The sequence below is a fragment of the Elephantulus edwardii genome, unplaced genomic scaffold (genome assembly GCF_000299155.1).
Source record: "Elephantulus edwardii isolate Elephantulus edwardi_28Jun2011 unplaced genomic scaffold, EleEdw1.0 scaffold00223, whole genome shotgun sequence".
In the NCBI taxonomy this organism is placed as follows: Eukaryota; Metazoa; Chordata; class Mammalia; order Macroscelidea; family Macroscelididae; genus Elephantulus; species Elephantulus edwardii.
In genome coordinates this window covers 2,751,443-2,765,608 of record NW_006399973.1, presented here as the reverse complement: position 1 = coordinate 2,765,608, position 14,166 = coordinate 2,751,443, and the positions used below count along the sequence as shown (strand labels likewise).

Here is a 14,166-nt window from a genome sequence, read left to right as displayed (position 1 = left end):
ATGATCTACTCATTCTTTTTACTTAACTTGGTATGTAATGGTTTTTCTCAAAAGAATTGACCATGTCAGAATGGAAGGACATGATCTAGGTAGATGTCTGGGTGTGGAACTTTTGAAGACAGTAGCACTATATTAGATATTATTGATTTATTTGTTCACATTGTAGTATTCTGTTTTGTAAAATTTGTTAGATTATTTTATTCATAAATCATGAAAGACAGGCCATTATACTCTCATCTGTATAATGCACATTATAGCCTACCTTCTATAAGCTTTTGAGAGTAGGAACTTCGCAGAGAATGTGGCACAAAATATCTATGGATCAAGTTAATACATCATGAGGTTGTTAGGATAAAATGAGAAAATCTATTTGGGAATACTTTGAACTGTCGAATATTGTATAGATTAGTAATAGTTATAATAAAAGTATTTTTATATGGACATATAAAAATAATTCTACTCTTAAAATTCTCTCTGTCTTTGTGTATATATACACACAAAAAGAAAGCTTACTAATATTTCCAAGGCATAAATCCTTTTTTTTTTTTTTTTAAGAAAAAAAAAGCCTAAATTGATTCTGGAAAGTTTAGCAGCATCTCCTTTCCTGACTTTATTTCAGTGAGGAGGTGAGATATTGCCAGTTAGGAATATGTTTATGTCGTTTTACTTTAAAGATATTTTTAGAACTGTAAGAAAGATGCACATTACTAAAAGATAGTTATATTACCTGTTCTTAGCCCTGCAAAGAACAAAATGTGAGAATGAGGCAATGATTTAAACATTTGATTGGTCCAACTATGAGATATCATTTCAACCCGCAACAATAGTGAAGTTCAACAGGGCGGTAAACAACACATGCTGACGAGGTTGTAGAGAGATTGGAACTCTCATACACTGCTGGTGGGAATGTAAAATGGTACAACCACTGCAGAAAGCAATCTAGTGTTTTCTCAAAAAGTTGGAAATACAAATACCATTTGACACAGCTATCTCACTACTGGGAATATACCCTAAAGAAACCAGAGGCATGGATGTGTGCACACCCATGTTTGTTGCTGCATTATTCACAATAGCAAAGAGATAAAAGCAGTCCAACTGCCCATCAAAAAGCAAATGGATAGAAAAACCATGGTACATTCACACATGGAATATTGTGCAGCATTGAAAAATAATGAACTTGTAAAATACTACACAGCATGTATAAGCCTAGAAGATATTGTGCTGAATGAAATGTCTCAGTCACAAAAGGACAAGTACTGCATAACAGCACTTTTATAAAATAGGACTGGAGGGAGTGGGAGTAGTTGGGAAGAGTGGGAGTCAGAGGGTGCAAGGGTAAGAACAGGAAAGAGTGGCTAGATAATGAACATTGTACTGGAAGAGATGAAAGACTGAAAGGAATGTATGATTAGGTACTATATGTATGACAATCTGGAATAAGAGGTGCATTACAAAGTGCACTAGGGGAGTGGGAGGCAGGGGAAGGGATGTATATCTGTAACAATGAATGAGTGAAAGCCCAGCCTTTCTGTAAACTTTTGTTAAGATGACAATAAAAAAATTAACAAAACCAAAAAAGATTTGGTTGGTAAACTGGTTAATTGAATCAAGCATTTCATGAAATTCTTGACTTGGTTAAAAAAAAAGACTTGCAAATTTTGAAAACTAGATAATTTGTATAATTTTCAATAGAAGTGCTTATTTTACTTCTAGATATGACAGGTAGAGTTCTACCTTTTGATTTATTGGTTTTTCTTTTTGAAATTGAAAAAATAATGTCCACAATTTGTTTTGTTGTTACATGTTGTCGAGTCACCTGCAATTGATAGTGATCCTTCGTTAGCTCTGAACCCTACTCTGTCTTGAGCCAATCTCCTAGTCTCTGACAGACTAATCCCATTTCTCCAGTCACTGAGTCAAACCATTTCATCCTGGGTCTTCCTCTCCGGTGCTGTCCCTTCACCATGATGTCCTTCTCCAAGGACTGAGCCATCCTGGCCATGTGCCTAAAATATGTGAGATAGAGCTTCAAAATCTTTGCCTCCAGGGAGCAGGCTGGTCTCACCCTCTCCAGGACATACCTGTTTGTTCTCCTGTCAATCCACAGTATGTTCAACACTCTTCTCAAGTGTGACTCAAAGGCATCAATCATTCTATCATCCTTACTTATTGTCCAGCTGTCTGATGCATAGCAAGTAATTGCGAAGACCATGGCCTGGATCAGGCACACCTTAGTCACCAGACTGACGTTGTTGGTTTTCAGTACTCTATAGAGAAGTTCCTGACAACAGCCTTGCCCAATGCAGTTCATCTTTCCAATGCAGTTTGTCTTTTGACATTCTGCCTGCTGATGCCAAGAGTGTTGATTGTGGAACCAAGCAAGCTGAAGTTATTAACCATCATAGTTTCTCCTCTGTCATGAAGCTGCCAATTGGAAAATAATTCTATTGTAAACAAAAAATAAACACAGGCAGTGGAAAAGAATGAGTAGTTTTTATTATTATTGTATATAAGGCGATTTAAGTTCTTTTCTTTATATTTTTGTACTAATGTTTGTTTTTTCAGGGACGCTTCTTTGGATCAAGCTATGGTGAAAAATGTTCCGGAAAGGCAAAAAACGGCACAGTAGCAGCAGTTCCCAAAGCAGTGAAATCAGTACTAAGAGTAAGGTAGGAACAAGGGGATTTGAAGTCGACTCTAAAGCAGTGAGTCTTTTATTTCTTCTAACTTATACCACATGGAGGATACTACTGCAGGCAGACAGCCCGATATCTTCAAATCAATGTGTTTTAACATTCTTTTTTGGACTAGAAACACATTTTTGTACTTAGTTTAATTCTTTTTCATTTTGGTAAATGTCCTTAAATTCTTTAATACACTAAAGTATAATAGAGACAACTTATGAATAATTTCATTGAAATAAATACTGATTTTAAAACTTACTAAGTGCTAAAAATAGCAGGCTTTTAAGGGCTAGACTCTTAAATTCTAGGGTTCAATGGTATTTATAACTATAATTCTATTTACTTAACAGTTAACTTTCCAAATGCATGTTTTCCAGAGACTTTCTGAATATTGTTGGACATTACATATGGAACTAATTTATGAAAAATTAACATTTGAAGATTTATTCAGCAGGCCATTTTGCTGACCTCTTCAAAGGTCTGAGAGAAAGAGAAGAAAGATTAAAGCTGAATTATAGCTACTTTTAAGAATTTTGGGGTTTCTGGGCCAGTGCTGTTGAGTGTTGAAGAATGGTATTCTTTCTTTGCCTGCTGGACCGGCACATATGAAAACTGTAGTTCATTTATTCTCATGTTTAGCACTGTTGTTGTTCTTGTGTGTTGAGTCGGTTCCGACTCCTAGTGGCTGTATAAGTAAGGAACGCTAGCTACTATCTTAGTGGTAAGGAGGTGTGCTCCCAACCCAAAGGTATATGGTTCGAATCCACCAGCTTTTCCTTGGAAGAAAGATGGAAAGTCTTCTCCCGTGCGACTTGCTGCCTCTGAAAACCTGCTGGAGGGTCAGCTATGACGGTTCTAACTCCACTACCTAAAAACATCAGTGGCTGTAGGGAAAGAGTAGAACTGCCCCATAGGGTTTCCTGTAAGTTCTGTTCTTAGAAATAGTGATTTAGATACAGAGGCTAGAAAAGTTCAAAAGAGGAAAACAAAATAAACTCCACCCTTCATAAAGTTTACATTCTCAGTGAGGGAGAAAATAATAAGTAATATATCGAGTATGTCATGGTGAAGACATTTATGGGAGGAAAACATGTAGGGAATGAAGAAGGGTGGGAGATTGGGAACCTTGCAGTTTTAAAGGAATCTGATTTTAAAATTTAGGACAAGTTCTTGTTCTTGTAACATTTTCTATTGTGATCTGAGTGCAAATTTAGGGAGAAATTTATTTTTCTATTCAATAATTAATACATATTTTGTGACGTTAGTTGCAGTCCCTCAACTGTACAGTGTTACAGTGTGTTACAGTACTCTTCCCACCTCCTCCCAGGATTTCCCATTTCCATTTGCCCTTCTGTCCTGCTCCTTCCTGCTTTCTAAACTCTGTTCTTGGGCAACTCCTGCCCTTATGGTGGTTTGTTCTGAGGAGCTTGCTCCTCAAGGGTGGTGATCACATCAGAAGCATGTCTATTGTTTGACTGAAAGGTGATCTCCATGCTTGGATTCAGGTCCAGGTTTGAAGGGCCGTACGTAGTCTCTGGACTTCTCTCAATCTGTATCCTACCATTAAGTCTGGTCTTTTTTATGATTTTGAATTTTGTTGTACATTTTTCTCACATTCTATCTAGGACTGTGTCGTTATTCCCATCAGACTGATTGGTCTTGGTAGTCAGGCAGCATTTTACAGGTAGCATTTGAGGAGAGGTGTAAAGGTAACCATGGTGATGCCTGCAGGAAGAGTCTTCAAGCAGAGGAAACAGCAAGTACAAAGGCGCTGAGGCAGGAGCATTCCTGCCATGTTTGAGAAAGAGCCAAGAAGACCAGTGTGACTGGAATGGAGGGTAGTTGGGCAGGAGGTGTGCAGAGGAGGTTAGAAAGGCAAGGAAGCTGGGTTATCTGGGACCTAGTGGATCATTGTAAATGCTTGGGCTTTTACTCTGGGCAAGGTGAAACACCTTATAGAATTGGGATGGAGGAGTGACAGAACCTTATTAACTGGAATCATTTTTTACTGCTATAGGGTGGCAAGGATGGAAGCAGAGGTGCTGGTTGGGAGGATATTGTAATAATCCAAGTAGGAGATGGTGACACCTAACGCCAGGTGGAGCTAGTAATAGAGATGGTGTGAGAAAGCCATATTCTGGATGTATTTTCAGACTCAAGCTAGCAGGACTTGTTGATAGATTGGCTACCACAAAGTGTGAGAAAAAGGAAAGACTCAAAGCTTGCACCATTGAAATAACAGTCGATTGGATTCTTTGTGAAGTATAAAGAGCTTTCACTTATTTACACCTTTTCAGCTTCCTGCTAAGTAGGGACTGCCCCAGGATCCAGCCATTTGTACTAGCCATCAGCCACAAGTTAATATTTATTTATAGTGCTAGTACTTGCTGAGCTGTTATAGAAGCAGGAATTTTTTCCAAGTTATTTCAGATAGCATTAGAGACATGATTAGTGCAATTAAGACCTAAAGTAGTCTAGGCACAGTAAATAACCAAGAAAAGGTGAAATTGTAGCTATAGTGTATTACTTGAATAATTTAGTGACTAGGAAATTGTAGGGGGGGAAACTGGAAATGAACGAGGCCTTAACCTATGGGTGGAAATACGTTTATAAGGTTAGACATTACAGTTCCAGAAGAGAAGATCAGTGTTATGGCAGGTGGAAAGAGAGTGTGTTAGTCAGTTGGATAGAGAGGCAAATACCTAAATAGATCCTTAAAGGAGATGTTTTGTTGTTAGGTGCCTTTGAGTTGTGTCTGACTCAGCGATCCTATGAATGAACAATAGATCTGAACCCTGCTCTATCCTGTGCCATCCGTCTTTTATCATTCCTGACAGACGTGAGACCATTGTTGCAACTCGCAAAGGGTCTTCCTCTCTTGCTGACCTCTGGTTGCCTTTCCAAGCATGATGTCCCTTTCCAAGGAATAGCCTCTTCTAACAACATGCCCAAAATACGTGAAATGAAGCCAGTGGTTCTTAAATTTTTTTATTTCTTAAATTTTTACTGTAGAAGAATCTTCCTTGTTATTTTCTACTCTTGGGAGCTCTGTTTATAAAGTCTTGTGTACTCTGGAGCATGACTCGGGTGAGATAAGAGAGATGGTACACGAGGCACAGACTTTCAGAAGGCACTCACTCTCAGGGTTGTACAGGTGCCCCCCTGTGAAAGTGCTGCCACCTTTATAATCTTGTTTCCTGGGTAATCTGTACCCTGTGTATACCATACTGTTAAACTATAATGTCCTCACTTTGAAATGAAGATATTCCATTTGTGTTATTCAGGATTTTCAGAGGGAGATAATCATTGTTACCACTGATTTGATACATGTCTAGCTGAAAGCATGGCAATTTGATAATTTTAGTAATCCTGCTCAGTCTTAGAATGGGAAAATTAGGAGTTTTCTTGAAAGTTTCTTTGCTCTGAGAGAACCTTACTGCTTCCTTCACAACACAAGTTAAAGATCTTATTTTCTAGATCAGAAAACAAATAGTAAGAAGGTGTTAGGATTAAATTAGCTGAAGTTTTCTGATTCCTGCAAGGACCTGGTTAATGCTTCTGTGGTGGGACTGTTGCACAGGATGCAGGCTAGTGGGCCAGAGGGGCCAGAGAAACGCAGGAGGGGCCTGCTTCTCTGCCGGCCGTGCGGAAGGGCCCACCTCTGTCCGACACACAGAGGAGTGCAGGGCTTATCTGGAGGTGGGGAAATAGGAGGACTTTAAAACAAAGCTTACTGTTAGATTTATGTTTTAGAATGAAACTGCTTTTGTTGATATGTCCTGACTGTGAGAAAAATAGCCCAGTTTCTCTCTTCCTGTTGTAGGAAATGATGTTTTCCTTTTGAAGGATGGAGGGCATAGTTTAAAGTCCAAAAACTTGCTCAGGCCTCAGTCCAGAAAGCAGTCTGAATTTGTAATATCTTCATTCTACCACTCCCCGCCAACTGAATATTTAGGTCATTTCCCAGTTTTTCTGGGCCACAAATAGCAAATGTCATGAAGGCTACTTTTTTACATATAGTTCTCCATATTTTATATTCTAGGAAGGGCAATTATTGAGAAAGGGAAGGGATTTTTGGAAGATTTGATACATTCTTGTAGTCCCCTTTGATTCACTTCTTAAGCTTTTAAAAAAATTGAGTATACTTTTAATTTATTTATGTCACAAGTCACTAACTTTTTTAACCAAAAGTTTTTACTAAGTTTTTTCCTTAGAAGATTAAACACACTGACAGTATAATTTGCCAGAATGAACTACACAGATATATGTGATTCTGTCAGTTTATTGATTTCTGAAATTTGTTGTTGTTATGTACCATAGAGTCGAAACCGACCCATAGCTGATCCTCCAGCGGGTTTTCAGAGGCGATTAACCACACAGCAGATTGCCCATCCTTCTCCCACGGAGCAGCTGGTGGCCTCAAACCATGTGCCTTTGGCATTGGCAGCACAGCTTCTTTCCAAAGGGCACCAGCGCTCCTTCGCTGAAACTTACCTTGTTATGTTTGCTCTGACATTTGGCCTGTTTGTGTATTTAATTAACTTCTGTGTGTCAGATACTAGTTAGAATAATTGCAGAAGCACTGGGTTAGACATGGGGACCTACATTTGAAATCTTAGGAATTTACTAGATATAACCTTAGATGTGAATTGCAAGTGACTCGTCACACATAATAACAAACAGCAACCTTGCATAAATCACTTAACCTCTCTGGGTCTCTTTCCTTATTTCTAAAACAGGATAATCTTCTCTTCCCTCCTTCCTCCATAAGGGGTTAAACAAACAAACAAATTAAAAAAGTTTTGTGCTAAATGGAATCATGTAAAAGCAAAGTATATAGATTTTCATATATTACATAAATATAAGATAATGAATGTCTTATAAGGAGAAAGTGACATGTCACTGATTCGATCTAATTTAAGAAAAATGATCCAGTATAATTTCTGAAAGAGTAGTTGGTATTATGTAACTTTTTATATTTGCTAGAGTGTGTTTCTTCAGAAAAATTGGTCTTGGTTATTTGGCTTAAAAAATGGACCTGATTTTTTGAAATAATTTATAGTAAGTGTTAATTTATAAGAAATAAAATAATATAGAAATGAAAAATAAAAAATAATTTCAGTGTGCTTGGTAGAGTAAGTACCTCAGAGAAGATAGGCTCTTATTATATTGAGGTTTTCTTTCTTTTTTAGTCTGTAGATTCCAGCCTTGGAGGGCTTTCACGGTCCAGTACTGTAGCCAGCCTTGATACAGATTCCACTAAAAGCTCAGGTATGTTCAAGGGCTGGATCACTTATTGTCCAAGACTTCTAATTTATACTCATATTGTTTTAATCCATGTAGCACGATGAGTTCTCATGTATTTCAGGTTTCTTCCTCTGTCATTTCTGGTAAGCATTTGAAAATGGACCAAGATTTGATGGAATGTAAGCTTGAGGATGTCAAGTGAATTTTCAAAGTCACTTCTATGTAGGTTACTGAAAACACATGAGCAGACTCAACTCGGTAGACCTGAGACTGAAAATGTGGGATAAACATTTTGTAGAAGGAATTGAGAAGTTTCAACTAATTACTGTGTGTTCCTGATATTATGGAGCTATATATCATATATATATATATGTCTGATATATATATATCAGTGTATCTGTGGGTACTTGTCTCCTTAATCCTTTTGTATAAATAATAAAATTCCTTTATTTTGTGGGTCACCTTCTGGTAGAAGGTGGTAGAATGATGTGGTACATCATTTCTTACAAAAAGCTATGTTGAGACTTCTGAATTTTTAAACATTTACATAGTAAACCAAAACCTGTTGCCTCCTCACAGCAGCCAGAGAGCCACCTGAAATCAGTAGACCTAGGAGATCTAAGCCAAGCTTTGTAAAAAGCCAGTGACTAATTAGAACTATACTGTATTCATTTTCTTATGTAGAGTCTTCTACTTTTTCCTTTAATTTGTGAAAGAGAAGAAGTAGACTCAGATAATGTAAAAGAATATAATAGAATAAGATGAATTATTTTTACTAGGTGCCTTTATAATAGTAAAAATGGGGGCATCCTTTTATTAAATAAACAAAAGTAATAACAATGCTCTTAATATGTTAGAAACAAGTATTATAATTTCTGTAGTTTTTTGGTTTTATGATAATTTCTGTAGTGGCTCAATTTTCATTGCTCTCTGTTATGTTGAGAGACTTCCTGTCTGTATTAGTCATCTATATATATTTTTTTTTTTAAGGCTTTTTTTTCCTGACTGAATAGCGGAGGAAGACTAGGCTTCCTGAGTCAGGAAAGAAATTTAAAAAGTTAACATGGTAAAGTGGGAAAGGAAACAAATAGCAAGCAATGAAATATTATGCATTATAAAGATAAGAAAAATTATCTAGTAGACATTTTTCCCATTTAACAATGGATTTAATATCTAATTTATTCTTACAGATATTTGTATATATTTAACATATTGTAAATTACTTGGAAAAAAATTTGTGACATCTTAGTCTTCCCCATGATACAGAAAGTGTTTTATATTTTAACAATTTGTATGAAAAGTTAAGTTGTATGACACAGTCTATTTCTTACTTGAGAAAGAACTGTATCTTACACTGTTTCTTTTAACTTTAGGACAAAGCAACAATAATTCAGATACCTGTGCTGAATTTCGAATTAAGTATGTTGGTGCCATTGAGAAACTGAAATTCTCAGAGGGAAAAAGTCTGGAAGGGCCACTAGACCTGATAAATTATATAGATGTTGCCCAGGTAAAAAAAGGAAAAAGAAACTTAACCTCTTTGGTTGATCCTTTTTTTTTTCTTAATTATACAAGTTTATTTACAAAATTAGAATGCTTTGTTGGTTGATTCTTGATGGTTAACTCCTGGCCCCTCGAGGGAGAATGGTGTTTCCTTCCCAGCTCCACTGGGTGGCACTCTCCTCCCTGTCTTATCCTGACATTGTTAGGGCTGTAAATGTTGACTGAGCATTGAGGTTGCAGGTGGTGTGCAGGTGCTAGGGAGATTGAGTTGCATAGGGTTACAGACACTGTTCCTTCCTTCAAGCAGAGAACTTGTTAACTTGCTAAGGAGTTGATTGTGGTGACTATTTATGCACGATTTATATAGGTTTTCCTTTTAAAATAATCTGACAAAAAGACATACTATACAATTAGTAAATTGCTTCCCGAGTTTCCCAGAATGAAATTACATGTCTCTGTATTCATTAACAAAGGGATATTACTACTTTGGGAAGATTCCTTTATTTGTTCATAGAGTTTAATTACTGTTAAGAGGGTAAGGTCTCTCAAATTATGGGGAGAAGAGGCCATTAAATGTTTCCTTCCCTGATGAAAGTAAAGGAAGTTAATTGTGAGGGAAATTAGTGAATCTAGTTTGGCATTTAACAGCAATTTTGGTCAGTCTGTTCTATAATTAGTACTCTAGTGTATAGTTTCCAATATTGTTAGAAGTTGTCCTCTGTCCCAGCTAATCTAAATAGAGAATTACCGAAAAGATTGTAAAGACAATGCAGGGTAGAGCAAGATTCAGGTTGTTCATAGGGTCAGTATGAGTTGTAGTTGACTCAGTGACACGTTGTTGTTATGTTCCATTGAGTTACCTGCCACTCACCGTGACCCTAAGTACAGTAGCTCTGAAACCTGCCCAATTCTGAGCCAGTCTCACTGACCCTGACATACTTAAGCCTATTACCCCAGTTACTGTGCCATTCCATCTCATCCAGGGTCTTCCTTTCTTGCACGGGCCTTGTCCTTCTCCAAGGACTGGTCCCTCCTGGCCACATGCCCAAAGTATGTAAGATGGAACTTCAAAGCCCTTGCCTCCAGGGAGAAACTTGGTTTCACCCTGTCAAGCAGACCAGTTTGTTATCTTGGTGGTCCATGGTCTAACACCAAAACTCAAAGGTATCGATTCTTCTTCTGTCATCCATAGTCATTATCCAGCTCTCTGATGCATAGCAAGTAATTGCAAAGACCATGGCCTGGACCAGGTGCACCTTAGTCCCTAGACTGACATCATTACTCTGTAGCACTTTGGAGAGGACCCTAACAGCAGATTTCCCCAGTGCAATTTGTCTTTTTTTTTAAAAAATTTAATTATTTTGTGTGTGTATACCAACAAATCAGATCAGACTGGTACAGGAGGAGATTGCCCCTTCTCCAGCAGAGCAACTGGTGGATCTGAACTGCGTGCCTCTGGTATTGCAGTGTAGCTTCTTGCCACTAGACCACCAGAGCTCCAAGCAATTCGCCATTTGATTTCCTGACTGTTAGTGCCAAGAGTGTTGATGGTGGAGCCAAGCAAGCTGAAATTGTTAACAACCTCAATCTCTTCTCCATCTGTCATGGTGGCCCAGTGTTTAGAATGTTTTTTCTTATTGATGTTGAGCTTCAATCCATATTGAAGACAACAGTTCTTGACCTTCTGCAGCAAGTGCTTCAGATCATCTTCAGTTTCTGCAAGCAAGGTTGTGTCATCTATATAACACAGATTTGATTAGTTTTCCTCCAATCCTGAGGCCACATTCCTCCTCATAAAGCTCAGCCTCTCAAATGATCTGTTCTGCATACAGATTGAAAAGGTATGGAGACAGGATGCATCCCTGGTACACTGCTTTCCTGATTTTGAACCATGCGGTGTTTCCCTGCTCTGTTCTCAGGACTGCTTCCTTGTCCAAGTATAGGTTTCACATAAATAAAGTCACGTGTTCTGGGATCCCCATTCTTCTCAAGGTTAGCCACAATTTGTAGTAGATCCACACAGTCTGATGCCTTTGCACAGTCAGTGAAACACAAATAGACATTCCTCTGTTACTGTGTTCAGCTACAATCCATCTGACTTTGTAAATAATGTCTCTAGTACCAAAGCCTCTTCTAAATCCAGCATGTGTTTCTGGTAGTTCTCTGTCAATGTACTGTTCCAGTTGTTTCTGGATAATCTTCAGCAGGATTTTGCTTGTGTGTGATATGAGTGATATTGTACAATAATGTCCACACTCTGTGGGTCACTTGTATTTGGAGTGTGAATAAATATGTATCTCTTCCAGTCATTTGGCCAGGTAGTTGTCCTCCAGATTTTTTGGCACAACCTGATGATCATGGCCAGGGCAGCATCTGTTTCTTGAAATATATCAGTTGTTATCCCATCAATTCCTAGGTCTTATTTTTTGCCAAGTCCTTAGGAGCAGCTTCAGCTTTCTCCATCATCATTGCCTCTTATTTCATTAAATTCTTCAGTGTCAGCCAGTTCTTTTTGGTATAGTGGTTATGTGTACTCCTTCCATCTTTTTTTTTTTTTAAATTTTATTTTATATTGGTTTGCTTGTATATATTGTGTTTCACACTACTTTTCATTCACATTGTATTTTATACAGTCATTCCCATTTATTGTAGTTGTTATGTGCTGTTGAGTCACCTGTGACGCATAGTGACCCTGTGTACAACAGCCCTAAACTCTGCTCTGTCCTGTGCCATTCTCACTGTATCCAACACAGCCATCCCCATTACTCCATAAAAAATGGGAATAACAGAATAACAATAGTTATTCCCATTCATTATGTTTTATAAAATGAATCACCATTGGACTATGCCCACCATTACCCCAACTTTTCAAGTTCCCACCGATCTTTCCTTTACCCCCTCCCTCCACCCCCTCCATCTTCTTTTAATGCTTCCTGGATCATTCAGTGTTCCGCCCATGTTTTTATTGTTGTGTACCGTAGAGTTAGAACCGACCCATAGCTGACCCTCCAGTGGGTTTACAGAGGCAGTAATCACACGGGAGCAGCTTGCCACCAGAGCTCCCTTATTCTGCCCATAGCATCCCTAAGTTTTGCAGCTCAGTGCTTGAATTTGTTCTTCAGTTCCTTCAGCTTAAGAAATGCTGAGGGAGTTCAGCCCTTTTGATTTTCCAACTGTGCTCTTAACACTTTTCATTATAATAATTTGCTTTCTCTTCCCAAGCTGCCTTTTGAAATTTTCTATTCAGCTCCTTAACTTTTTTATTTCTTCCCTTTGCTTTGGCTTCTTAGTGCTCTAGTGCAATATTCTGAGTCTCTTCTGACATCAATTTCTGACTTTTTTTCCCTCCTCTGTCTTTGTAATGACCTTTTGCATTATTTTACTTATATATTTTTGCAGTATTTTTAAATCCTTTTCATCTTTTGATTGACTTTACTTTGGCTTCTCGGAGCTCCAGTGCAATATTTCAAATATCTTCTGACATCCATCTTGGATTTTTCTTCCTCCTCTATCTTTGTAATGACCATTTGCATTCTTCCTGGATTATATTCTTGATATCCATAGCTTGTCCGGTCTTCGCTCATTAATGTCCAAGGCCTCAAACCTGTTCCTTAGATGGTTTTGAAATTCAGGTGGGATAGACTCATGGTCAAATTTTGGTTCCTGTGGACTTGATTTCATTTTCCTCAGCTTCAGCTTGAACTTGCCTATGAGTAGTTGGTGGCATGTTCCATAGTCATCACCTGGCCTAGTTTTCACAGCTGATACTGAGTTTCTCCAGCAATTCTTTCCACAGATGTAATCAGTCTGATTCCTATGCATACCATTAGGTGAAATCCATGTGTATCACCTGTGTTTGTGTTTCTTATAAAATGTATTTGCAATGATAAGTTGTTGATTGTGCAAAATTCTATCATTCTATCTCCAGCTTCATTTCTGTCACCAAGTCCATGTTTTCCAATTGCTGATCCTTCTCTATTTCCAACTTTTACATTCCATTCACCCATTATTAATGCATCTTGATTGCATGTTCGATCAATCTCTGACTAAAAAAGTGGGTAGAAATCTTCTGTTTTCTCCTCTTCGGCTCTGGTTTTTGTGCATATATTTGAATGATGGTGACATTCATTTGACTTCCTTGTATGAGTATGGATATTATCCTGTCACTCACAACTTTGCATTTCAAGATGGATCTAGAAATGACTTTTTTAACTATGAAAGCAACCCCATTTTTCCTCACCTTTTCATCTCCATCATAGTAGATCATATGATCCTCTGACTCAGAATGCCCCAGGCCAGTCCATCTCATTTCGCCAGTACCTAGTATGTTAATATTTATGCATTCCATTTCCTTCTTAACAATATCTACTGGAGTGCTCAGAAGCCGAAGCAAAGGGAAGAAATAAAGATATTAAGGGGTTGAACAGAAGATTTCAGAGGGCAACAGGGGAAGACAAAGTAAAGTATTATAATGAAATGTGCAAGGAGCTTGAGTCAAAATCAAAAGGGCTGAACTAGCTCAGCATATTTTAGCTGACGGAACTGAAGAACAAATTCAAATCTCAAGTTGCAATACTTAAGGATGCTTTGGGCAGAATATTAAATGATGCAGGAAGCATTAAAAGAGGATGGAAAGAATGCACACCCATGTTTATCGCAGCTCTGTTCACAATAGCAAGGAGTTGGAAACAACCCAGGTGCCCATCAACAAACAAATGGGTAGAGAAGCTGT

At 37.9% G+C, this 14,166-nt stretch overlaps 1 protein-coding gene across 1 annotated transcript in view; it reads left to right on the top strand.

The window, feature by feature from the left end:
- The first annotated feature begins 2,564 nt into the window (after positions 1 to 2,564).
- ITGB1BP1 (integrin beta 1 binding protein 1) overlaps positions 2,565 to 14,166 on the top strand; it is a 16,672-nt gene continuing 5,070 nt past the window's right edge. Inside the window, exons 1-3 of the mRNA XM_006898200.1 lie at positions 2,565 to 2,669; positions 7,877 to 7,955; positions 9,305 to 9,441. Of these exons, the coding sequence (XP_006898262.1) occupies positions 2,598 to 2,669; positions 7,877 to 7,955; positions 9,305 to 9,441 (288 nt within the window). The 5' untranslated portion in view covers positions 2,565 to 2,597. The remainder of the gene's footprint in view (positions 2,670 to 7,876; positions 7,956 to 9,304; positions 9,442 to 14,166) is intronic.